Below are 27,752 nucleotides of genomic sequence, written 5' to 3' on the forward strand. Positions count from 1 at the left end.
TTTTCTAACTTGGTGCCTTCACCATTAGACCAGTGATTCCCAAGCTTTTTTTGACCATGCCCCACCTAAGCATCTCTAAAATCCTGATGCCCCCTCCCGTAACATTTAATTCTTACTATATAAAAAGTGAATTCCTTCTCATGTGAAGGAAGCCTAAAAGGCCATTAATTTGGTTTAAACAAGGTTCCAGTCACCTCCATTAAAAATTTAATTGCCCCCCTGTCGGACGTGAGTCCCACATTGGGAACTAGACATGAGTGAGTACAAGTGCACTAGAGTGCCCTCCGTCCCTTGTCCTATTGCTCTCCTATATCTCCTATACTTTTCTTCTATTCCTATATCTCTTCTTCTATTCTTTCTTAGATATATTTTACTATCAGTATATCCTCTATAACCTTCATTATGTATTTTGCTGTGTGTATACCCACTAAAACCTTCATTCTGTATTGGACAAAATGAATGAATGAATGAATGAATCAATCAATCAATAAACTGGTTCTCTGCTTGAGATCTAATCAGTAGATAACAAGCCTTATTTCTAGTTTCTTGAGATTTCCTCCAAATGAAGTACTTTTAATTGCCTCTCTTCTCCACCTTCTTCCTTCATTACTGCAAGAACTTCAATCCCTGGCTGTCATGGAAGCTTCATTCATTAGTCTTCTCATTGTTCCTATCACCCATCTACTCCCACTTATGACTGTAGGACTGTAACTCGTTGCTTGCATCCTTACGATTTATATTAATAGTGATTAATATAAATACATAGTTTGTTTGTAACTTTGTACCCTATGACAATCATTAAGTGTTGTACCTCATGATTCTTGATAAATGTATCTTTTATTTTATGTACACTGAGAGCATATGCACCAAAGACAAATTTCTTGTGTGTCCAATCACACTTGGCCAATAAAGAATTATAAAGATTCTATTGTGTTGTATGTCTTCTCTGATCTTTTGCTTCTTCTGTTCTCTGCATGATGATTGGTGTCCTTGCCACCTTCGTTGTGCACTTAAGTTGCTCAGGCAATGTTCAAAACTATAATGTCATGCAGGAAATATAATCCAAGAAGGTGCATCTCTGCTATTCATAAGGAAACAAGAATTTAAAGGTCAGTTGATGTGGAGGATCAAAGTGCTTTTCTATGGCTAGAAAGTCTGTTGCAGGAAAGCAAATTATTTTCACTACTATAGCTGCTAAGAAAATGCTGCTACTCCTGATAGGAAGTCTTGTGGAATATCTCAGTGTCCTGAATGGTAACTGAGCAATTTTTCACCATATTATTCAAATGCACAATCCACATTTTCCTTTACCAGTGGGGTCTAAGGAGTTTATGCCATTAATCCATTGAGTCATAATTCTGGAGCCATATTGCTTGTGGCTTCAGTGTAATAATACATCAAGTAAAGTGCAGTCTTCCAATCTGAATATATTCCGTCATTCTTAAGGATATGTATACTGGCAACCAGTATCTTTTATTCCAGATGCAATATAAAATGCTGATGCTCACTTTCAAACTCATAAGGATCTTTCAACTGCAGGTTTCAAAGCATGCTTTCTCCTGATGAAACTAATTTAAGAACCAGTTAATTTTTTTTCAACATCCATTCAAATAATCCCCTTTGAGTCTCTAGTTGGTTTTATGGCTGCTTTAGTAGTTGGTTTTATTGCTGCTTTCAGTGAATTGTTATTATTTTAATACACGAATGTATTAATTTGAGATCATATTACTTTACCTTATTGTATTATTACAGTTTAGGTACTTTTGCATTTTAGCAAACTAGTTTGCAACAAATAATGAAGGAAAATGAGAGATGCAGCCGTGATAGAGTACATTACTGTCAGTTAAATTTTGATGCTAAACCGGGGGAGATGCTAAACCCCTTAGGAAGTAGATGAAAAATTATGAAGGATTCCCAATAGGATTGAGGGAACCTGCTGACTTGTACAATCTTGGATTATTATTATTATTATTATTATTATTATTATTATTATTATTATTTATTAGACTTGTATGCCTCCCTTCTCCAAAGACTTGGGGCAGCTGTTGGGCTGTATAGAAATATTGGTAAATAACAGATAAAAATATTTGAGCAAAACCAATATTTGGAAATAATCTTTGAAAATAACTATTAATTGGTTTACAGCAGTGATTTTCAACCTTTTTTGAGCCGCAGCACATTTTTTACATTTACAAAATCCTGGGGCACACCACCCACCAAAATGACACTCTAAGACACTCTCCTCTCTTTTTCCATCCCTGTCTCCTCCCCACCCTTGTGTGTGTGTGTGTGTGTGTGTGTGTGTATACACATTCTTGAACCATTTCCAAAAACAGGTGAGGGCTGGGTTTTTTTCTCTCTTATTCTTTGGGTGCTTTTTATCATATGCTTTAAATCAAGAGTCACTTCTCTCTCTCTTTTGTTTCTCTCTCTTTCCTCTCATTCTCTGTCTCAGTCATTTTCTCATTTCTCTTTTTTTCTCCCCTTTTTGCTCATTGCTCTCTCTCTCTCCCTTCCTCTCCTTTTCTCTCTCTCTCTCTTGCTTTCTTTCTCTCTCTTTCTCTCTTGCTTTCTTTCTCTCTCTTTCTCTCTCTTTCTTTTCTTTCTCTCTCTTTTTCTTTCTCTCTCTCTCACTCTCTCTCTCAGCAAAAAGTTGCTAGGCCGGAACCTGAGCTTCCTTCTTCGCGGCACACCTGACCATGTCTCGCGGCACACTAGTGTGCCACGGCACACTGGTTGAAAAACACTGGTTTACAGTATCTGAATACCTCTAACCAGCTCTTGGGCGAGGCATGGCGTCAAGGAACTGCTCTTGCTATCTTGAGCAGAAAGCCTGTTTATATTTCTGCTAAATGTTTAGTGCTGGAAGATGATAGTGAACATGAACAAGAAATGTTATATTTACTCCATCACTATCTCATGACTTCAGGAGTGCAAATTATTTCCAGTCGTATGTTTCTAGTCAAACATGTGCAGATGTTACTTTGGGTTTATTGCAAAGAATAAGGCCATTTTACACACTAGAAATTTGGGGAAAATGCTATCTTGGAAACCTAAGGCAAAGATAGGGAATAAAATTTAGGATGTGATGACAAAGGAGAGAGAGAGAGGGAGGGAGGAAAAAACCTATGAAGTCTATTTTCTGAAATACTATCAGGTTTTATTTTTCTTTCTTATATATAATTTGATTTTGTAATAGAGATGAAGAATCTGTTGTTTCCACACTAGTCATTCCTTGCAGAAGATTTGTGGACTATTGTGATACTTATATACAGCATTCTGCTTGTGTGTGTGCATATGTGTGAATGCACAAATATGCATATGTGTATGTGTGTGTGTCTTAAATCATTCTTGTTTCTACTTTTATTTTATTAAAAATAGTTTTTTAAAAACTCCAAAAAATTCTTTAAAAAGTAAAAAAAAACCTACCACATTTACACATATTATCCCTCTTCCTAGTTCAATACCTATTAATACAATACTACAATATTTATTTCCTACTCCTTGCAAAACAGACCTCAAAAATGTTTAAACTACTAAATATATTTGCAAATTATTAGCCTGTCACCTGTGTACTATACTGACAAAATAATTAACAAGAAGAACAATAATTAAATAATTAAATATAATAATAATAATAATAATAATAATAATAATAATAATAATTTATTAGATTTGTATGCCGCCCCTCTCCGAAGACTCAGGGCGGCAATACAAATCTAATAACAATAATAATAAAGAAGGCAAGATTAAAGTTTCAAATCCCTCTGTTAATAAACTGTTATTGTAATCAGTTACTATGTTTAAATGTGAAAAGTTGCTTTGACAAGGCTTATTAAACCATAGAAACTATCTTGCAAGTTCAGAGGGAACCGTTGCAGAATCTTCAACTTTTCTCTGCTAAGAAACTTCATCTTAGACTTAGGGTTTAGTAATGCTCTTTATATCATGTTTGATGTTGGTCTTTGACCATAATAAACTAAATTTAAAAACTAAGGATTAGTTTCATTCATTCATTCACTGGGACTGGAGCCAGAAAACCATCTACAGATCCAAAATACAGGCGTTACCTTTTTTAGAGATATGGAAACCATGACTAGATAATTATTTCCTTTATTCTAGTGCTCTAGCCTATCCTTTATGGGAGAAACTACTGCTCTGTTTAATTTGCACACTGATGAGTGTGCAAATTAAGTGTGTAAGTGCAATTTCTGGCATTTGTAGATTGAGAAAATCAGACAGTACAAATCAGATACTATTTAACTGTCTTGCCATTATCATCAGCTGGGATTATCAGATCTGAGCTGCTAAGATCTAAACTACTGCAGGATAGTAGAGAAAGACTGAGTTTGTTGTCATCTACTAGTCATCTAACTAACCCTCTTGTGTTGTCATTTGTATCAATTTGTATTTAATATATTTTTAAAATTCTGAAATACAGTGATACCATGTCTTACAAACTTAATTGGTTCCGAGACAAGGTTCTTAAGGTGAAAAGTTTGTAAGATGAAACAATGTTTCCCATAGAAATCAATGGAAAAGCGATTAATGCATGCACGCCCAAAATTCACCCCTTTTGCCAGCCAAAGCACCCATTTTTGCGCTGCTGGGATTGCCCTGAGGCTCCCCTCCATGGGAAACCCCACCTTCGGACTTCCGTGTTTTTGCAATGCTGCAATTTCACTGAGGCTCCCCTCGCTGGGAAACCCCATCTCTGGGCTTCCATTGCCAGCAAAGCGCCTGTTTCTGCGCTGCTGGGACTTCCCTGCTGGGATTCCCCTGCAGCATCACAAAAACATGGAAGTCCAGAGGTGGGGTTTTCCATGGAGGGGAGCCTCAGGGGAATCCCAGCAATGCAAAAACGGGTGCTTCGCTGGCAACGGAAGTCCAGAGGTGGAGCATCCCAGTGGCAGCGGTGGGTTTGTAAGGTGAAAATAGTTTGTAAGAAGAGGCAAAAAAAATCTTAAACCCCGGGTTTGTGTCTTGAAAAGTTTGTATGACGAGACGTTTGTAAGATGAGGTATCACTGTAATTTATGAGTAGCTACTAAGGTCTTTGGCCACATCTTTTGGCAGTGATATTTTTTCTTTAGGAAAAATATTATTATGTGACACATTACATTAGCCTGAAAGAGCAACTTGAATAATTTTTCAATTAACGACAATTTTCTTCAAATTGTTTGGAGGATTACCTTTGTTAAAACAGGAATTTTTTTGGACAGATTACCTTAATCTAAAGAAAAGTCTTTTGTAGTTGTTCTATTGAATCTGGATGCCCAACAGCCTTTTCTCCTTAAAATACATATTTTATTAGTAATCACGGTTTTATTCTTGTTCCCCCTTTCCCATTTATACATTCTTATTATTAATATGGTATTTTAATTACATCTTAAGGAGAGTTGTGTTTCATTTCCGAATCTCCTTGCATTTAGTTTGATTACTGACCCTAGTCCAATTATTTCAAGAAACAACATAAACCCTTCGTAGTGGGAGAAGATTGCCTGACAATGATATTGAATATAATATACTTCTATTCTATTTTCATGTATCTGAGTATGTTGTATTAGTCCTTTGATGCAACATCCTAAAGAAATAGTTCAATCCAAACTGTGCATGCCATTAGTGAGACCACAGTGTATCTGAGATTGACGTTCTCTGGCAAGTTGCATACATTATATTTTGTTGCCTTTCCTGAACATGATTCTATGATACATTCAGAAAGATATTTGTGCCGCTGCAAAGCAGGATTGCAGCAGCACAGGTAAGCATGTTGAATAAGGGAGCAGAGATCTCTAATCTCCGTCAACAGAATTATTTATTTATTTATTGTTTTAAATACTTTTTATTCAAAATTTTACAAAGAACATAAAAACAGCGAGAGAAAACAAAGATTAAAAAAATATTTTATTTTTATTATTTATTTATTCATTTGTCCAATACACAATACATATGGAAGAGAATAGACATGAACTAATATATATAAAGATAATATGTAAAAATAGAGGAGAAGATATATGAAAGGAAGAAAATATATATGATATATGAGATAAAGGAAAGACAATTGGACAGGGGATGAAAAGCACACTAGTGCACTTATGTACGCCCCTTACTGACCTCTTAGGAACCTGGATAGGTCAATCGTGGATAGTCTAAGGGAGAAATGTTGGGGGTTAGGGGTTGACACTATTGAGTCCGGTAATGAGTTCCACGCTTCGACAATTCGATTGTTAAAGTCATATTTTTACAGTCAAGTTTGGAGCAGTTAATATTAAGTTTGAATCTGTTGCGTGCTCTTGTGTTCTTGTGGTTGAAGCTGAAGTAGTCATTGACCGGTAGGACGTTGCAGCATATGATCTTGTGGGCAATACTTAAATTGTGTTTTAGGCACCGTAGTTCTAAGCTTTCTAGACCCAGGATTGTTAGTCTATTTTCGTAGGGTATTCTGTTTTGAGTGGAGGAGTGAAGGGCTCTTCTGGTGAAATATCTTTGGACGTTTTCAAGGGTGTTGATGTCCGAGATGTGGTATGGGTTCCAGACAGATGAGTTATATTCAAGGATGGGTCTGGGAAAAGTTTTGTAGGCTCTTGTGAGTAGTGTGAGATTGCTGGAGCAGAAGCTATGTAGGAAATGCAGAAAGAGAATGAAAAGAATTGAAAAAAGTAGAGTCTAACTTCTTCTGCAGAAAATAGTATATTTACAATATTTAATCCTTGTTTTATGATTACACTTGTTTCTATTGTTTTCTTTTCCCCCCCATAATCATCAAAACCATAAATCCAGGGTGCATTTTTTAATGTTCTTTTTCAGAATTCTTTTGGTCGATACACTTTGGCCCTGTCTATCTGCCCTGAAAAATGGCTGGAAGTTATTGTGGCTATCACCCACCTTTTTAGAGATGCCTTTACCTGGCGTCCTCCCTGTTAACTCCACCTTGTGAAATAGGATTCCCATAGCAAGTAAAAGAAGAAAAGGATGGAAAAAATTAAATTTGTTCTATGGCACCACCTCCTGGTCTTCTTGTTTCAAGGTGTGGTAATTAAGAACAATAAGAGCAGGGCTTGCCCAGTGGTTAGAGTGCAACATTGCAGGCTACTTCAGCTAACTGCTAGCTGTAGTTCATCAGTTCAAATCTCACAAGGGCTCAAGATTGTATCAGCCTTCCATCCTTCCAAGATGGGTAAAATGAGGATTGTTGGGGGCAATATGCAGATTCTGCAAACTGCTTAGAGAGGGTTGTAAAAGCACTAAGAAGCAGTGTATAAATCTAAATGCTATTGCTATTGCTCCCATTCCAATGCGGGGGAGGCGGGTGCAGAAAATAATTAGAAAATCAAATTTATTAAAAGAAAGAAAAGAAGAAATGTAAAAAAAAAAATACTTTAGCTACCTGCAAAACAATCAGCAATAGAAATGAAGAGCTGTTCAAACAGTGTGTTATCCAATATAAATAAAAAATTATCATCAGATGATTTTAATCTCCTACTAAAAACATCTGATTAGGAAAATGTATACAATTTCCTTCTTTACACAGTTTTTCTTTCATTTTTCATTTCTATTTATCTACATTTATCTACATCATATAATGGTGTGCTCTATTTCTGCCATATTTTCTGTTTCCCTTTGATTGATTGATTTTTAATACATTCTAGCAGGTCCTTTATCCTCTTTCTTACATTATTCTCTTACTCTTTGTCTTTCTTCTCTAAGCGCTTGTACCATTTTCCCCAAATTTCCATGTTTGTTTTTTAAATGTTAAATATTTTTTAAAACTATCTGAGTAACTATTTTTATTTATTTATTTATTTATTTATTTATTTATTTATTTAGTTAGTTAGTTAGTTAGTTAGTTAGTTAGTTAGTTAGTTAGTTAGTCCAATACACAATGAGAGTTTTAGTGGGTATATATATATATATACACATAATAAAATACATGATGAAGGTTATAGAGGAGATACTCATAGTAAAATATATCTAAGAAAGAATAGAAGAGAAGATATAGTAATAGAACATATCAATGAAAGAATAGAAGAAGAGATATAGGAATAGAAGAAAGGTATGGGAGATATAGGAGAGCAATAGGACAGGGGACGGAAGGCACTCTAGTGCACTTGTACTCGCCCCTTATATAAAGTATATAACTTTTGTACTTTAAAGAGCTATTGGTGGTGGAAGGAGGGGAGAGATGCAAAAAGGGCCACATAACCTTTCCGCTACCTGTGCTGAATAAATACCTGATTGAAAGGGAGCGGATGTTGATGCAGGACTAAAATAAGGAACTGACTCTTGGTATCTGCCTCCACCCTCCACGCCTCCTTTGATGCTTTCTCTCCTCTAGTTCAACAGATGCCACCCAGACCTGCTGTTTGTTTTCCCATTTGTGCCGGGGCAGGAAGCTGAGATGCCAAACAATGAGCAGGCTTGCCGATGACTGAAAAAAAGAAAAGGGGAAAGATTTATTGCTGTGGGTGGGTTGGCCAAGGGACATGCCTTCATTGCTTTAGAAGCTGCCACCGTTGTTGTGAGTTTCCAACCGCCATGAAGACAAGTACAGGCAAAGTGGTGGTCAGACTGGGGCGGGGGCGGTGAAATTGCCCTTGTGATAGATAGCAGAGGTGGTGGGGGTTGTGGGCTTATTTAATTTCTCTAAGTAGCCAGTAAAAATATACAGGTTAGTGACAGCAATGCTCTGTTCCAGCCAGGAATGGAACATAATTGAATGTGAAACAAGATTATCAGTTCACTGATTGAGAAAAGGTAACCGTTGCATTTCTTCAGTTGCCTTAAAAAAATGTGCTGTTCGTTAAAATGCTGTCAGACAAAGATGTCAGACTCCCATACCATTCTGTCACTAACATTTCCTGTCAACTAAAACAGTGTTTCCCAACCTGGGCAACTTGAAGATATCTGGACTTTAACTCCCAGAATTGCTCTAAGTTGCTCTAAGTCATCACACATGTGCACACCAGCTGATTTTTGGCTTTGGGGGAGGCCATTTTACCCTCCAGAGGCTTCAGGGGAGCTTTCCCTGAAGCCCCAGAGTACAAAAAACGGCCCAACAGGCAAACCGGAAGTCTGTTTTTTAAAACTTCCGGTTTGCCTCATTGGCTGTTTTTTCACTGTCCCAGGCTTCAGAGAGGCCTATGCACATGTGGGGTGGGGGCAGGGGAGTTGTGTGCATGTGAAGAGGGTGAGGGAATGGCTGTGGACATATGCGCATGCTCTAGCACGCGCGCACACACCATTTTTGGCATGCGACCCAAAAAAGGTTCGCCATCACTGATTTAATTTATCCAAGTAGCCAGTAAAAATATACAGGTTAGTGACAGCAATGTTCTGTTCCAGCCAGGAATGGAACATAATTGAATGTGAAACAAGATTATCTGTTCACTGACGGAGAAAACGTAACCTTTCCATTTCTTCAGTTGCCTTAAAGAAAAGAGCTGTCCGTTAAAATCACGTTCTTTGTGCACACAGAGTGGCCTGCAGAACTTCCCAAAATACACCAATTATGTCAACTTGAGGTTTCAGACCCAATTAAAGTTCTCCTGTTAACTGGCATTATTTTAGTTCAGTGTTTCCCAATCTGGGCAACTTGAAGATATTTGGACTTCAACTCCCAGAATTCCCCAGCCAGCCTTTTAATTATCATGTGGCTCCGTGCCATAGGTTCGCCATCACTAAATTAAATCATTCTTCAGTGGCCAAAGTGCCCTTTTGGTTACCCCAGTTACATTTCAAAGCAGGGGTCTCCAACCTAGGCAACTTTAATATTTGTGGACTTCAGCTCCCAGAGTTCCTCAGCCAGCTTTGCTTTGCTGGCTGAGAAACTCTGGGAGCTGAAGTCCACAAGTCTTAAAGTTGCCTAGGGTGGAGACCCCTGTTTTAAAGCAAATGAAGTTTGGGCTATGCTGTGAAATAACTTTAACTTATGGCTACGACTGGGACCAGAATTTTTGCCGCTAAGCAAGATGGTTGTTAAGTGAGTTGCGCCTGATTTTGCAATCTTTTTTTTGTGCCATGGTTAAGCAAATTATTGCCATTGTAATGTGAAGCATGCAATTGTTAAGCAAATCCAGTGGCGGGCTCCTACTGGTATGGTCAGGTACGCAATACCAGTAGCAAAACTTTGATTTTTTTTTTTTTCCCCTTCTGGCTCTGGGTATGTTTTTCCTATCACAGTAAATGAGGTTGAATGTGTATAATTTTAGAAGAGCTGTTTGTGTGTGTGTGTACATACACTTTATATAGTAGATAATCAGGGGTGGGCTACTGCCTGGATGGGGGAATGCAGTGGGGTAGCGAAAATGGAGCTCAGAACACCCAATTTGCACTGAAAGATGTTGAAACAAAATGCATAAGCCACGCCCACAGTGTGGTAGTAAAACTTTTGGTAGCCCATCACTGAGTGAATCCAACTTCACTAATTGGCTTTAGCCTTTGGAAGTTGGCCGGGAAGATCACAAATGATGAGCGCATGAGTCTGGGAAGCTGCAACCATCCTGCATATCATGTTTCCCTGAAAATAAGTCCCTGTCTTATATTTTTTTGAACCCTGAAATAAATGCTTGGCCTTATTGCCATGCATTCAAAAACCTGGTTGGGCTTATTATCAGGGGATGTCTTACTTTGGGGAAAATGGGGTGCATGCCTGGATTTTTATCTGTGACCCCTGGGATACTAGTATGAGGGTCATCATAAATATGAGAATAGGTTGTAAATTACCTTTTTTCCCACCATTGTTGTAAGGTTGAACAGTTGCTAAATGACTGGTTGTAAGTTGAGGAGTCTGGATCTTATGAAACAAAATACCCAAATCCCATTTGAGTGAGATAGTTGCCAGAACTTTCCTCAATATAAATCATTCTGGAATGTTTTGATCTGGGCTATTTTACATCTCTGGGTGTGTAATTGACTTCTACTCCTACTAGAATTAGATATGCATGCTTTTAAATGCTTGAGCAAGGGGGAAAAACCTCTCCTCTTATTTTAGAAGCATCTGGGGGAAAGATAAAAGGTCAGGCTCTAGTCCATCTCACTGTTGAAGCAGGTGTTGTATGATGGCATGGTTTTCCCTATTCATTTCAATTGCTCTGCTATAATGCCTGCCTACAAGACTGAATGGTCTGGAAATGATTTTCATACAGCCAGCCTTAGATGGAGAGACTCTAGAGAAAGTGCAGAGGAGAGCAAGTAAGATGATTAGGGGATTGGAGACTAAGACATATTGATTGATTGATTGATTGATTGATTGATTGGATGGATGGATGGATGTATATGCCACCCCTCTCCGAGGACTCAGAGCAGCTTGCAACATATAAAAACAATTCAAAATATCCTAAATCCAATTAAATTTAAAACTAACTAATCTAAAACCCAAGTTTCTTAAAAATCAATCATTCTCATTGAAACAAACAACCATTCATTTCATTCATCAGCCAGGGGGCTAAAATCTAATGGCCCCAAACTTGGCGGCACAGATGAGTCTTCAAACTCTTGCGGAAGGCAAGGAGGGTAAGGGTGGTGTGAATCTCCGGTGGGGAGCTGATTCCAAAGGGCCGGGGCCCCCACAGAGAAGGCTCTCCCCCTAGGTCCTGCCAGGTGACATTGTATAGTTGACAGGACCTGGAGAAGACCACTGGGACTCATGCGGCAGAAGCCGGTCCCATAAGTAATCTGGTCCGATGCCACATAGGTCATAACCAACACTATGAAAAGAGGTTACAGGAACTGGGCATGACTAGTCCAGCAAAGAGAAGTACCAGGAGAGACATGATAGCAGTGTTCCAATACTTGAGGCGCTGCCACATGGAGGAGAGAGTCAGGCCATTTTCTAAGGCATCAGAAAGTCAGACAAGGAATAATGGATGGAAATTGACCAAGGAAAGATTCAACCTGGAAATAAGGGGAAAATTTCTGACAGTGAGAGCGATCAACTGGTGGAACAGCTTGCCTTCAGAAGTTATGAGAGCTCCAACAATTGAGACTTTCAAGAGGAAATTGGACTGCCGTTTGTCGGAAATGGTACAGGGACTCCTGCTTGAGCAAGGGGTGGGGGTTGGACTAGATGACCTACAAGGTCCCTTCCAACTCTGCTACGCGGTTATTTTGTTCTTGAGAATGACTTCCCATTTGCCTCAGTTTTTGTGTGTACTTGGAAACCCCTTTCCACTTTGAAACTTGGCTGCATAGCTAGAGGTATAACAAGCAGGAAGATGGAGATTGTGATCCCACTATATAGAGTGCTGGTGAGACCACATTTGGAATACTGTGTTCAGTTCTGGAGACCTCACCTAAAAAAAAATATTGACAAAATTGAATGGGTCCAAAGACGGGCTACAAGAATGGTAGAAGGTCTTAAGCATAAAATGTATCAGAAAAGACTTAATGAACTCAACCAATATAGTCCGGAGGACAGAAGGAAAAGGGGGGACATGATCGAAACATTTAAATATGTTAAAGGGTTAAATAAGGTTCAGGAGGAAAGTGTTTTTAATAGGAAAGTGAACACAAGAACAAGGGGACACAATCTGAGGTTAGTTGGGGGAAAGATCAAAAGCAACATGAGAAAATATTATTTTACTGAAAGAGTAGTAGATGCTTGGAACAAACTTCCAGCAGACGTGGTTGGTAAATCCACAGTAACTGAATTTAAACATGCCTGGGATAAACATATATCTATCCTAAGATAAAATGCAGGAAATAGCATAAGGGGAGACTAGATGGACCATGAGGTCTTTTTCTGCCGTCAGTCTTCTATGTTTCTATGAAACTCATCACAAAGGAGAAAAGCTCTGACTTCCAGCATGCAATGTTTCAAGATGTTGCTACTAGTTGCAAGAGCTTTTGCAAACTGCTACACATAACCATAAGGCTCTGGAAGAACTTGATGGAGTTCTGTGAAAGACCAAGAATGGGGAGGAGGGCGGAGTCATTTGAATATAATCAATTTTCTGTCACTAGAGCAGCATTTCTCAACAACCTCAGTTGTTGTTTTTTTAAGATGTGGATTAACTCCCAGTTTTCCCCAGTTATTATCAAAGAAAAGCAAATTAAAAGACAAAGCTTCCCAAGGGAAAGTTTACAGTTCAAATAGCATTATGAGGGGGGGAAAGTTATTTAAGGATGCAAATTTGAGAGGTGAGATGAACTGAAAGAACTATTGGATTTTTGCAGCTTTTAAAACAGAATTTAGATTTTTATCTAAAAAATGAGATCATTACATATAAGCGATATCAATACAGAAAATAGAAAGTCAATGACAGTATGGTAACTATTGCATACTGTTGGAGTTTGCTTGATAGAAACTCTTAACTAACCAACTAACTTTGCATACATTTTTATGCTGGTTTTTTTAATAGTTTTTTATGGGCATAACTTGAAAACGTTCAGCATAAGAATTCTTTTTTGTGGTACAGAGGTGAATGTGCAAAGTTTTTACTAATAAATTCTGCCATCTGGAATCTATTCATCTGTAAAACCTACTAGATAATGTTGGAAAATCTTAACTGACAAGTTGGACATGAAACCCAAATACCATCTGGGGGGGTACTTCTATTTTTTTTGATCCACATGAATATCAAATACCATAGTGTTTCCAGAAATTTTCAAGTTCCTAATACTCCAAAGCCGGATTAAATTTGAGAAAGAAATGCTGGCTGGGGAATTCTGGGAGTTGAAGTCCAAATTTCTTCAAGTTGCCAAGGTTGGGTAACACTGCCTTATATAACCACAACTCCAGAGTTTGAAATTGGTTTAATATGAATTGAATATCCCAACTTCCACCACTTCTGATATGTCATTGTCCCACTGAAATAAGGGGAGGGGAGAAAGTTTCCCACTCCTGGCTAAGATTGAGTTCTCTATGATTCCAACAAGGAAAGCAATGTAACCCAATATTACCCAGCTGCTGTGGCATAGAGGTAGAGCTCTTACCTCTGTTTAATGTTTAACAATCAGGAGCTTGTGAGTTCTATCTTAAGTAGAGCAGGTGTAGGTTCTCCTGCTTGGGCAGGGGGTTGGACTAGATGACCTGCAAGGTCCCTTCCAACTCTACTAATATGTACGTAACAAATAGTTGGGGTGAGTGATATTTGATTGATGGATTATATGTCACCAGGTTGTTTTTGACTCCTGGCATCCACAAAGATTGGAGTAAGACAATATAATTGGGACCAGAAACATCAAAGAGAGTAATTGACTCGTGCCCCTTAGAAAATAAATATTGCTCCAGGCCATACCTTGTCATGCAACCTTTACGAATCGTATCAAAGATGAAAGACAATGCCCATAATTTCCACTGCATGAAAAAAATGTGTAAGCTTTATACCTTATATCTCTAGTTTTCCATTATATGCCTTCTGAGAATGGATTCCATATTGACTCATCTTCCACATTGACTAATTGCAATATACCACGAGGAGTCTTGTTATCACCTGTTAAGCATGCAGAGTTGTAAACATCTGCAAAATTTTCCCAGAGCCTCCTTACTCTCTATTTTGGTTATGTATTAAAGGCATGAAACATGAAGGCAGTTGTAACTGTTTGAAAGCTTACCCTCCCCATCACTGTGGGCTCTGCCAATAAATTCTGGGGTTATTCAGACCGCTCTTTGCCAAACTACTTCAAGGGTTGGCAAGGGATTAAAGGTATAGCCCTGCCAAACTCTGGGGAATGGACAATTTGCTTCTGTATCGTACATTTCTGTGGAACCATGTTGGGAACCTCATATTCTCGAGTTTTTTTTAGAAATAGTTGCAGAAAGTTTTCCTATTCTCTTCAAGAGCCAATCAAAACTTGTTTTTTCTGCAATCGTTAAAATGCCCTCAGATAACTTTTCTTGATGTTCCTTAGTTATTTTGCATTTGGAGCTTCGTGGAAAAGCTGCAGGGGCGGGTTCTAATTTACCTCGTCATCGGTTCCCTTCCTCTCGTGTGGTGTAGCTGCTTGCACATTGCACACTGCGTGGCTGCACCATATGGGCATATACACAGGTGCAGTGCCAAAAACTTGGCTTCTGCACATGCACAGGAGCAAAAATTAGCTTCTGTGCAGGTGCATAAGCCAAAAACAAAATGGCGGCACTCATGGAACAGCACTGACAATCACCAACTCTGTGACATCACCACCAGTTTGCTAACAGTTCTAAAGAACCAGTTAGAACCAGCAGGAACCGACCTCTGAAAACCTGGTATTTCAGATCTGCTGAGTTCTACATGACCATAACCACCTGTAATTGTTCATAATAATCACAAACTGAGCCAACTGTGATATAGTGAATTCATCTTGGGCTGAAAGAACTGAATTGTTAGGTGTATGCAATAAGTATGCAAACAGGATCACAGGATGAAACATCTAATGAACACCACAAGGTCATCCTGATCTCAGGCAGATAAGCAGAGAGAGGAGCTTGGGCCAATTAACAACCATGAGGGGATGGCAATGTATTCCAGATTAATGATTCTGTTTTATAATCTTCAATCTGCCTAGCTGTCAATCCTTTGATGTAGTGTAAACAGAAATCACCATCTGACAACCAAGCAAAGCTCCAAACCGAAAGCCTAGAACTACGGTGCCTAAAACACGATTTGAGTATTACCCACAAGATCATATGCTGCAACGTCCTACCAGTCAATGACTACTTCAGCTTCAACCGCAATAACACAAGAGTACGCAACAGATTCAAACTTAATACGAACCGCGCCAAACTTGACTGTAAAAAATATGATTTCAACAATCGAGTTATCGAAGCGTGGAACTCATTACCGGACTCAATTGTGTCAACCCCTAACCCCCAACACTTCTCCCTTAGACTCTCCACGATTGACCTCTCCAGGTTCCTAAGAGGCCAGTAAGGGGCGTAAATAAGTGCACTAGTGTGCCTTTCGTCCCCTGTCCAATTATCTTTCCTTTCCTTCACCTATCTTATATATTCTCTTCCTTTCATATATCCTCTCCTCTAAGTTCACTTTCATCCTCTTTTATATTATCACATGTCTATTTTTCTTCCTATGTATTTGTATATTGGACAAATGAATAAATAAAAAATAAATATATGAGCTAATTCTACTTTATTATAAGGTTACATTAACATAATCTTGTAAATTGTAAGATTTGAATCTCCTGCAATTACTAGAGACCTGGTTGTGGAATTTTAACTTTGTGAAATAATTTAGGCAAAATAAAGATTCATAAATAAGAGGCCCTCTGGAGGCAGGAAACAGCCTGTTTCCCAACTTCTGGTGGATCCAGTAGGCTTGTGTTTCACCCTCCCCTGGCTCCAAAGGCATCCCTGGAGCTGGGGGGAGGGTAAAGATTCATAAATAAATACATTTTTTGCCTTTCAGAAGAAGTCAGTATACCTAGATTCAGTTGATTATATATCTACATAAGAAATTTAGTCAAATAATTCAAATGCTAAGAACAGAGGTATCCAACCTTGACACTTTTAAGATTTGTGGTTTTCAAATCCACAAATTCCCCAGGGAATCATTGAAGCCCATAAGTGTAAAAGTTCCCAAGGTTGGATATCAATGGTTTAGGACTTATTTTTTAAAAAACAACAACAAATCATTAAAAAACTGTTACTGAAGACAAATTATAATCCTGCCAAATCTACTATAGATGGCATATCATAGAGTATTTGAAAACAGATTACCTAGATGGAGAATTCATGTCTGTAGTAGATATTTATGTCTATAAATGTAGAAAGTTATAAATCTATAAATAGTAGAAAGTTATCATCTATTAATTCCCAGTTTGTATATATACAGAATTTTATGCTCATTGGTTCATTACCTTATACGTATTATTACAAACATAGCTGCCAAATTTGTGATGGCCCATATTTTGGAAATGAGTTGTTTAATTTGTAAAACGTTTTTATTGATATGAAAGATTTTGAGGATGGATTTGCAGTGGTGAAAAAAAAAATCAAGGGAAAAATAAGAGACACTTTAGGACCTACAATTTTATTTGTTATTGAAAAATCTTAGGAAAAAAACACCTCTAGTGAGATATCATGCAGGATTTGTGTGTACACTGTAAGGAACGTAGATATTTGTCTAGGGCAGGGGTAGGCAAAGTTGGCTCTTCTATGACAAGTGGACTTCAACTCCCAGAATTCCTGAGCTAGCATGATTGGCTCAGGAATTCTGGGAGTTGAAGTCCACAAGTCATAGAAGAGCCAACTTTGCCCACCCCTGATCTAGGGCATTTGTCTGGTAGGTGGAGGCAGAAAAGCAGGTAGAAAAATACTGCGTAGTAGGCAGCTTCAGTGTCTACTGAGAAGTGATCACTAGATGGCAGAAGTGTGATATAGAAAATATTTACGTTACTCTTGGCTGCCATCTACTGGTAGATTATGTCTGTATACGTAATCTGCAACCCAGTTTGGGTGGACACCGGGTTCCTCCCAGTTCAGACTGGTTCTATAGAACTGGTAGTAACTTGGCAGCCTGGGTTGCTAGAACCGGCAGCGACTCAGGCCTGCCAAACCCCCAAGCCTGGTCCTGGTGTCGCCATAGGTGCTGCCATCTTGGTTTTTTTTTTAAGTACTGCTCATGCACACGTGCATATGCAGGTGTGCCCATCTGACACATTGCTGAGAGAACTGGCAGTGGGAGAATCCAGAACCGTTGTTATCCAGCTCCCCTGAGTCACCACCGCTGCCATTCTTTCCTGAATGCACCAAAACATAAAGTTAGCCACTATTTCTTCAAATTATGACTGCTATTAAGATGGGAAACCCAGTTTGAAAGATTTGCCTTGGGACCCCTGAATCAAAGAAAGCTTATATTACATAATTAATTGCTCTGATTAATTCATGGGCTGACTATCTTGGGTTCAAATGATTCTCCAGTTGGATACGTCCTTCTTTTTACCACTTTCTTATAATTTGTGTTTTCACAGAATATTCATTCGGGGGAAAAAATAATAAAATGATTTCCCTCTTATCTATTAAAGTGATGTTGCTTGAAACTTTTCATTTGGAAGCACCCACTAGCTATTTCTCCAAAACCAACATACTTCCTTCATTCATTCACTTTTCCAGGAAATGCAGATAATATTGACCTGCTATATTACATCATCATTTTTTTTCTCAGTCTAATTTGCGAGGTCTGTTTGTAATTTTTGCATGTCTTGCAAGAGAGTCCCTCTTCCCAACCCTTCTTAACAAGGAAAGTTAAGGTGTCTGTTCCTTGGATTGGGTCATTATAAGGAAGGATGATTGAATGGAGACCAAAGAAAGAAAGTGAGAAACTTCCCCAAAATCTTCGCAGCTGGAGATTTCTCTGTCTCACAGGACAATTAAGAGCAGCAGAAGCAGAAGTAGAAAGAATTGTAGATTTTATTTCATGTGCTTTAAAATAATTTTATAGCACATTATAGCCAGCATTGTGCAGCAGCTGCCAAAAAAGCCAACACAGTTCTAAGATGCATAAACAGAGGGATAGAATCAAGGTCACATGAAGTGTTAATACTACTTTTGTAAGGCCACACTTGGAATACTGCATTCAGTTTTGGTCACCACAATGCAAAAAGCTTGTTGAGACTCTAGAAAGAGTGCAGAGAAAAGCAACAAAGATGATTAGGGGACCGGAGGCTAAAACATGTGAAGAATGGTTGCAGGAACTGGGTATGTCTAGTTTAAAGAAAAAAAGACATGATAGGGGAGACATGATGGCAGTGTTTCAAAATCTCAGGGATTGCCACAAAGAAGAGAAAGTCACACTATTCTCCAAAGCTCATGAGGGCAGGACAAGAAGCAATGGGTGGAAACTAATCAAGGAGAGAAGCAACTTAGAACTAAGGAGAAAATTCCTGACAGAACAATTAATCAGTGGAACTTGCCTCCAGACGTTGTGGGTGCTCCAACATTGGATGTGTTTAAGAAGATGTTGGATAACCATTTGTCTGAAGTGGTGTAGGGTTTACTGCCTAAGCAGAGAGTTGGACTAGAAGACCTCCAAGGTCCCTTCCAATTCTATTATTTCTATTTCTATATTTGCTTGCAGTGGCTTATATTGCTTGTAAATCACTCCAAATCACACACAGTCTGACAGATCTGTCATCAGCTTTCTGAATTGTTTCTTTGTTTCAAACTAATTGTTTGTTTATTTTTACCACACCATGCTTCAAACCTATGCTCAATATTCCAAGATAAAGGTTAGAGACTTATGATACATAGGAGTCATTTTTGACTCAGTTATAATGGGGGTGAGAAACCTATTGTTTTCCAGACACTACTCAAACACAGTTTTTTATCAGTTCCAGACAATATCCTAGTTCTGGATTCATCATCAGAAGAACATTGCTGTAAGCTGCCCCGAGTCTACGGAGAGGGGCAGCATACAAATCTAATTAATAATAATAATAATAATAATAATAATAATAATAACAACAACAACAACAACAACAACAACGAACTCTCATTCTTGTTTTAGGAAAGTTTAGATAGAAGCACCATAAGTTCTTACAAGGTCTTTTATTTTAGATCTTTCTTATGATGGAAAAAAAACAGGTTCAAATTTATCCCCTAAGAAGAAAAGTTCTGAAGGCATTTATCGCATATGAAACTTAAATCAGTCAGAAATTAAAAAAAGAACATTCTGATTAATATTGACTGGAATATTTGTTCTGTTTTCCTTTCATTGTCAGCCTAATTACATTAGGCAGGTGGGTGTGTTGAAGAGCTATGAGATCGCATGACTGTAGTTGTTATTTAGAATGTTATATTTGTTTATGAGTGTCTACAAAAAAAAGAGCCATGGCTTTTGATGCAGGAAATGAACATTGAGAGGTAACTGTAGCATAGCTCCTGCTAGCCTAAGAAAAACATATTTCTTAATATGAAATAGAAAATTGTCAGAGGACTTTACAAACCAGTGAAAGAATGCACTTTTGGCAAAGAAGAAAAAAAGTAATTATAACTAAAAGCAGAGATAAAACAGTGTGTTTATGAGAGGCGGATGACTTCAAAGCCCTTGAATTAAGGAGCCCCTTGAGGGACAAGTGGATTATGAGGTCTAACTCTGAATCACACGATTCAGATTTCCAAGATCTTTGTCTTACTTTCCAGTGTATACAAGTTGGAAATGTGTGCTTTCTCTTTGGACACCCATGCCCTCCTGGAAGTCTACAAAGACCTGAACCCACAACCATAGTTCCCTCTAAGCTGAGCAGTGAGCAATCGCTCACTTAAAAATCATCATCAACTCAGAGTTTTCCAAACCTGCCCAGAAGCCGAGGGAAAGAGTGAGAGGGAAGGAGAGAGAGAGGAAGAAAGAGAAACAGATAGAAAAAAGAGAGGAAGGAAAAGAGAAAGAAAAAGAATGGGAGTAAGGAAGAGAGAAAGAAAATCAAAATCTAGTTTGAAACTAGTTCAACTATTTAAGTGGCATTTTGATATTGATAGAGTTGCCCTATTATGAGCTCACTGTTATAGACACACAGTACAGTATTTTATTTTGAAATTCTCTGAGGCAAAACAGGGTGGGTTTTTTGTTTGTTTGTTTGTTTGTTTATTTATTTATTTATTTATTATTTCTGTGCTGCCCAGTCCCAAAGGGACTGCCGCTCAGACACTATACTTTTTCCGCCCACCCCCCCCAAAAAATTAGAGGGAACACTGCCCACAACCCTCCTGACCGACTTGGCTTTTTCAGGAGGCCACAGGGCAGAGGGATTGGTAACTCCACTTAATATTTTTTAAATGGAATTGTTCCCCAAGGAAATCTGATACATCTGTTTTTATGTTATCGTATTTCTCTTTCAATCCACATTTTGATCCTGCAGTTACTTGGTCCCAAGAACAACTAACGAACTGATTAAATAAATTAATCATTAAAGCAGGTAGATGGATGACTTCAGAAATACAGATTTTCAGATATGTTCCCTTTTCTTCTTACTGATTATTATTATTATTATTATTATTATTATTATTATTATTATTATTATTATTATTATTTATTGGATTGTATGCCTCCCCTCTTCGCAGACTCGGGGCGGCTAACAACAGCAGTAAAACAGTACAACAAAATCTAATACTAAAAAAACAGTTAAAAAACCCATTATATAAAAACCAATCATACAGACAAACATACCATACATAAAATTGTGAAGGCCTAGGAGGAAAGTGTATCTTAATTCCCCCATGCCTGGCGGCAGAGGTGGGTTTTAAGCAGCTTACGAAAGGCAAGGAGGGTGGGGGCAATTCTAATCTCTGGGGGGAGTTGGTTCCAGAGGGTCGGGGCCGCCACAGAGAAGGCTCTTCCTCTGGGTCCCGCCAAGCGACATTGTTTGGTTGACGGGACCTGGAGAAGACCCACTCTGTGGGACCTAACTGGTCGCTGGGATTTGTGCGGCAGAAAGCGGTCCCTGAGATATTCTGGCCCAGTGCCATGAAGGGCTTTATAGGTCATAACCAACACTTTGAATTGTGACCGGAAACTGATCGGCAACCAATGCAGACTGTGGAGTGTTGGAGTAACATGGGCATATTTGGGAAAGCCCATGATTGCTCTCGCAGCTGCATTCTGCACGATCTGAAGTTTCCGAACACTTTTCAAAGGTAGCCCCATGTAGAGAGCATTACAATAGTCGAGCCTTGAGGTGATGAGGGCATGAGTGACTGTGAGTAGTGACTCCCGGTCCAAATAGGGTCGCAACTGGTGCACCAGGCGAACCTGGGCGAACGCCCGCCTCGCCACAGCTGAAAGGTGTTTCTCTAATGTGAGCTGTGGATCGAGGAGGACGCCCAAGTTGCGAACCCTCTCTGAGGGGGTCAATGATTCTCCCCCCCCCCAGGGTAGTAATGCACCAGTAATGGATGAAGGTCAAAGAATTCCATATCCCTTTCTAGCAGTGAAGGACTGCAAAAAATGTTTACTACCTCACTGTATACATGGCTTATTTAATTGGTTTCACTGATTTTAAGGGTTACGTGTGATTGATTATTTTAGCATTCTGTATTATATCTATAAAAGAAACAATTTGTTTATTTAATTAATTATTTTGTCAAGTACCTATTTGGTAATATACATGTATAACATTATCTATATACATAAGATGGATACAAATAAAAGGGAACATTTGGACAGGGATGGTTGCAGTGAAGGGATACCAAAAAGTTTACTGCCATTCTGTGGGCGTGGCTTATGTAGGAAGCCCTGCATTTTCTTTCAACATCTTTCAGTGCAAATTGGATGCTCTGGGGTGGAGCTCCATTTTCGCTATCCCACTACGTCCCCCTCCCCCATCTGGGCAGTAGCTCACTCCTGGATGGTTGGCGCGCTGGTGCACTTATGCACACCCGTTATTGACCTCTTAGGAATGGGGTGAAATCCATGGTAGACAGTTTAAGGTTAAAGCTATGGGGGTTTGAGAGTGTAACAACAGAGTCAGCTAGTGAGTTCCAGGCATTAACCACTCTGTTGCTGAAGTCGTATATTCTGTAGTCGAGTTTGGAATGGTTCACTTTGAGTTTGTATCTGTTGTGTGCTCATGTATTGTTATGGTTGAAGCTGAAGTAGTCATTGACAGGAAGGACGTTGTACCAGATAATCAGACTCCATATTATATTCGGCGTAGAAAAAAAATCCTTACCTAGATCATTTAAGAATTTTTGGTTCATATGCCCATGTATTAATTCTTGAGGCAAAAAGGTTTAAAGGACAACAGAAGTAGAAAACACTTAGATTTGTTGGGTATGATGACAACTCTAAGGGATAAAGGTTTTTCCCCTATTTCATTCTCTTTCTTTCTCTCTCTATACTGTCATGTAGATAAGACTGCAAGAAGGTTTATCTGGGAGGATATTATATAAATATATTAAAAGAGTAATATGTTTTGTCTGTCCTGTTCCATTATTCATAACTTTTATACATGATAGAAACAGAACTGGAGATTAATTTTTATGCTTCGTTATTTAATATACATCTCATGTAATCTCATCTTGAAGCTACTACTTTAAAGTTTCCTTCCTTTTTTTTGCCTCACATTAAGTCAAATGTTTTGTGAACAGTGTAATATAGACTGTTTTATAACAGTCAAATGTCTTATGAAACAAAACAATCATTTGATGTAGTGTTTATTGAGAAGCCCAGATTAAAATGTGTAGTTCCTGAAGAAGCTGTATCTCTGTACAGAAAATATAGGGAAATTATTTCAAGGTTAAATGATTTATGGGGGTTTCCTGAAGGTAACAAATATTTTAGTTTTATTTATCTGCATGCTTTCATATCCTATCTTACTGCTCAAAACCTTCAGGTTAATTTTATAATAACATTTTTAAAATGATAAAATAGAATTCCTTCGGTTTGAGAGCCTTTAAAGCATGGAAAAAGCCAAAAATAACAATGTATAATGGCTCTAGAAATTATGGCTTCCGTTTAGGCATGTATCAAGCAGGTAGTTTATTCCAGTGTGTAGGATTTCTCTTATTTCTTTGCCTCAGTAAAGTTTTTTATTTTTTTGTCCACATCAACAACATCCATAATATACATTGCATATACCTTCAGTATAAATCAATATACATATCTTATCGCATAAAGACAATAGAACAATAACCTAAATTACATTCCAGTTTTAATTTCAGATCGTGCAGAATGCAGCTGCGAGAGCAATTATGGGCTTCTCCAAGTATGCCCATATTACTCCAACACTCCACAGTCTGCATTGGTTGCCGATCAGTTTCTGGTCACAATTCAAAGTGTTGGTTATGACCTATAAAGCCCTTCACGGCACCGAACCAGAATACCTTCGGGACCGCCTTCTGCCGCATGAATCCCAGCGACCGGTTCGGTCCCACAGAGTTGGCCTTCTTCGGGTCCCGTTGACTAAACAATGGCGTCTGGCGGGACCCAGGGGAAGAGCCTTCTCTGTGGCGGCTCCGACCCTCTGGAACCAGCTCCCCTCTGAGATTAGGATTGCCCCCACCCTCCTTGCCTTTTGCAAACTCCTTAAAACCCACCTCTGCCGTCAGGCATGGGGGAACTGAAACATCTCCCCCTCGCCCATGTTGTTTTGGTGTTTGATTGATTGTGTGCTTGTTTTTTATATATTCTGGGGTTGTTTTTATGAATTTTTAGCTTAAAATTGTAATTGGATTGGTGGGTATTGGATTTGTCACTATGTACTGTTTTGCCATTGTTGTGAGCCGCCCCGAGTCTGCGGAGAGGGGCGGCATATAAATCCAATAAATCTAATCTAATCTAATCTAATTTTATTATTTAATCCATCTCAATCTTCTTTCTCTTCACTCCCCTCTTTCTATCTTTTCCTCTTTCTTGCTATTCCACCTCTAGTAACTACTTCCTTATACCTTCTCTCCTCTATATAAGGGAGAGAAGCATTTAGGGAGGGAGGGGGTGGGGAGGTCACCCTCTGGCTTTTATGACCAAAGCAAATTAGAATGTATATTCTCCCAGTTTTTAGCCAGGTGTTTTAACCATCACCCCAAACTGGTTGTCAAAGTTGAACTGTGGTTTACATTACAACTGTTCTAAATTCTTTTTTTTTATTTTATATTTTTCAGTGATCTAAGTATGAACAATATCAGTGAACTGTTGCCTGGAGATTTCCATCACTTACATTTTCTGGAAGAATTGTAAGTATTACTAAACATCTCTTGCGTTGACATCTTTTAAAAGATTCTCTAAATGATATCCAAGACTGAACAAGTTATATCTGAATGTGGCAGAAAAATCTCTAGACCACTCGTATTGTTAACAGCAGTAAACACACACACACACACACACACACACACACACACCAGGGGTGGGTTCTGGCTTACCTCGCTGTCAGTTTGCTTCTGGGTGTGCCATGTGGGCGTGCACATGCACAGAACCAAAAATCCCAGCTTCTGTGTATGCGCAGAAACAAAAAACAAAATGGCGCCACCTGCCCTGCTGCCAAGAGAAACAGTTCAGGGGCGTGGCAGGCCTGGGTCTCTGTCAGTTCTAGTGACCCAGGCCACCAAGTTACTACTGGCTTTAGAGAACCAGTCCGAACTGGGAGGAACCTACCTCTGACACACACACACAACTCAGTAAATTATATTATTATTATTTAGGTGATAAAAACTATATTTCCGTTCCTGACATTCAAACTTGTTTCTGTAACAAAGGATAATATACTGCTTCATGTAATCTTATGTTGAAGCTATTTGTGGTTTCTTTAATGTTTCTCTCCTTTTTTAAAAAACTTATCTGCATAAGGGTAGAACTTTTCCACATGTTTACAGCATGGGTGTCCAACCTTGGCAACTTGTGGACTTCAACTCCCAGAATTACCCGATCACTTTGAGAATATAGTGTGTTCATTCTGAATGCAACATCTCATACATGATTTTCCAAAACAGGGAAAATATAAACATAAAACAAAGCAAAAAACATGACATTGTTTTTTTTATTTAGACAGTGTGGACAAGGGAGTATATATAATATGACTTTGTGGAAAGCCATTAAATGCAATTTGCTCTTTGGCTGAAGCAGGCATGGTAATTCATAAATCATAGGTTATAAGCCATGAAAATAAGATACACTTTGACAGAAATATTAATTCCACTTTTACAGAAGTACATGTAGATGTAATTTCTTGTCACTTCTAATCAAGCATTTCAAAATGTCATTATTTGTAACACGAGTGACTATTGATTTTGTTAAAAGAGAGTGTTTGAAATTAAGGACCTCAATCATACCATTAACTTTTTTGTGGTAAATTCAGGAAGATCATCATGACATTATGTTTATTAGATAACGAAGAACATTGGACCATTTCGAACTCTTCCAAAAGAACCAAAGGAAATTGTGATGAAACTAATCTTGAACTGATTCATCTAACTAGTTACAATATTTGGCTCTTCACTGGTTAAATACGTACATTAAAAACTGGCATATGTAATGCTAATTCATAATGGATTCACCATTCATTCCTATACAGGGTAAATAGCAATCTTAGTATATGCGGTTACAAAAATGAACATCTGCTATTTTATCCTAGCAATATGTTGAGAACCCTAATCATTGCTTTTCTAATCTCTAAATCAGGATGCTGAAAAAAGCTACTGTTTATAGACTATAGTGAAAGTGCATAAATTACTTGAATTATTATGTAGCTTGCACAGGAGTTTGCACATGGCTATTGCAAGCAGGTGGGCTAGTTATATGCTACACAAATGCATCGTGACACGTCATGGGAACAGTAGTAGCCCAAAGTGGTACCCCCCCCCCCCCACAAACACACATACACCCCCAAATTAAAAAAAAATGTGTTTCAAAGGATGATAATCGATGCTAAAATTATGTTGTAAATTATGTTGTAAATACAACCCAAGATGACTTTAAGGGTGATTTGTAAAACAATGTCTGCAGGTAGTTTGTGAGGAGACTTAGTCTTGTAGGAAATGGTGCTGGCGCTGTGGCAAGGAGGCCTCAGTCCTGTCAACACACCATTGCAGCCCACGACAAAACAGAAAAGTTCAGACTGCTGCGATGAAAAACACCCTCAGGAAGCTCACCGTCTCCACCTCCGGGGCACCGCAACGGGACCCCACCGACCAGCTCATCCTCACCATCACTGCAGTCTGTCAACTTGACAAGTGTGTCACAGAACTCAATCAGGCCCTCAGCCCAATATCATTAGAATATTGAAGGTAGCAAGGAGACTTAAGAATTAGGCAGATGAAGATTTTGCTGATTGACAAGAAGGACTGGGAATGCAATGATGGGGGGCGGGGAATAAAGAACACTGCTGTGCCAAGATACACAAGGCTAAACAGTCAGTGATTGATGATAGGGAACGGAAACCAGTGTTGACAGCTTCATCTGCTCCATTTTGTTGGCTTGTGTTTCAAGCGTATACATAGAGCACACATCTCAAGCTCCATGCCACAAAATAGCTAACTGAAGTTCTGGGAGTTGAAGTCCACACATCTTGAATCAAAAGGGAATAATTTCATATACTGTATAACGAATTATACAAGGAATGCTTCTTGCTCTTTTAGCTTCTAGTATAGTAATTACTAGAAGCTAAAAGAGCAACAAGCATTCCTTGTATAACTCATTATATATGAAATTACTCCCTTTTGATTCAAATGATGTTCTCTTCCTATTAAGGGAGACTTCTTTGAAAACTAAATATCTTCCCTGGTTTCTCTTTAAGTAAATAATATACATTTAAATATCATTTTCTGGGGTGTTTCTGTTTATAGTTGCTCTTGTAAATAACATGCATTTTTGTGAAAAAAAATGTCTGTCTTGTTTTGTTTATGTTTATGTTTATTTAGATTTGTATGCCGCCCCTCTCCGCAGACTCGGGGCGGTTCACAACAAAGTGAAAAAAACAATTTACAACAAATCTAAATTTCTACTAAAAACATTTTAAAAACCCCATTTTCTAAACACACATACATACACACAGACCATTCATAAATTGTATATGCCCGGGGGAGATGTCTCAGTTCCCCCATGCCTGACGACACAGGTGGGTCTTAAGGAGCTTACGAAAGGCAAGGAGAGTAGGGGCAGTTCTAATCTCCGGGGGGAGTTGGTTCCAGAGGGCCGGGGCCGCCACAGAGAAGGCTCTTCCCCTGGGGCCCGCCAACCGACATTGTTTAGTTGATGGGACCCGGAGAAGGCCCACTCTGTTTTCTAAGTATCTTCAAAATATAGGTAAACATATACTTATGTTCTGCTACAAATGCTATTTACAGGTATTACATTTCATTTCCTAATTGGTAATTTCCTTTACAGAATA

General features: G+C 38.6%; 1 protein-coding gene across 1 annotated transcript in view; it reads left to right on the plus strand.

The window, feature by feature from the left end:
- The window catches only part of LGR6 (leucine rich repeat containing G protein-coupled receptor 6), a 188,369-nt gene that overhangs the window by 44,411 nt on the left and 116,206 nt on the right, over window positions 1-27,752 (plus strand). Inside the window, exon 2 of the mRNA XM_070748943.1 lies at window positions 24,532-24,603. Coding sequence (XP_070605044.1) covers window positions 24,532-24,603 — 72 coding nt within the window. The remainder of the gene's footprint in view (window positions 1-24,531; window positions 24,604-27,752) is intronic.

The sequence above is a fragment of the Erythrolamprus reginae genome, chromosome 3, assembly GCF_031021105.1.
Source record: "Erythrolamprus reginae isolate rEryReg1 chromosome 3, rEryReg1.hap1, whole genome shotgun sequence".
NCBI lineage: Eukaryota > Metazoa > Chordata > Lepidosauria > Squamata > Dipsadidae > Erythrolamprus > Erythrolamprus reginae.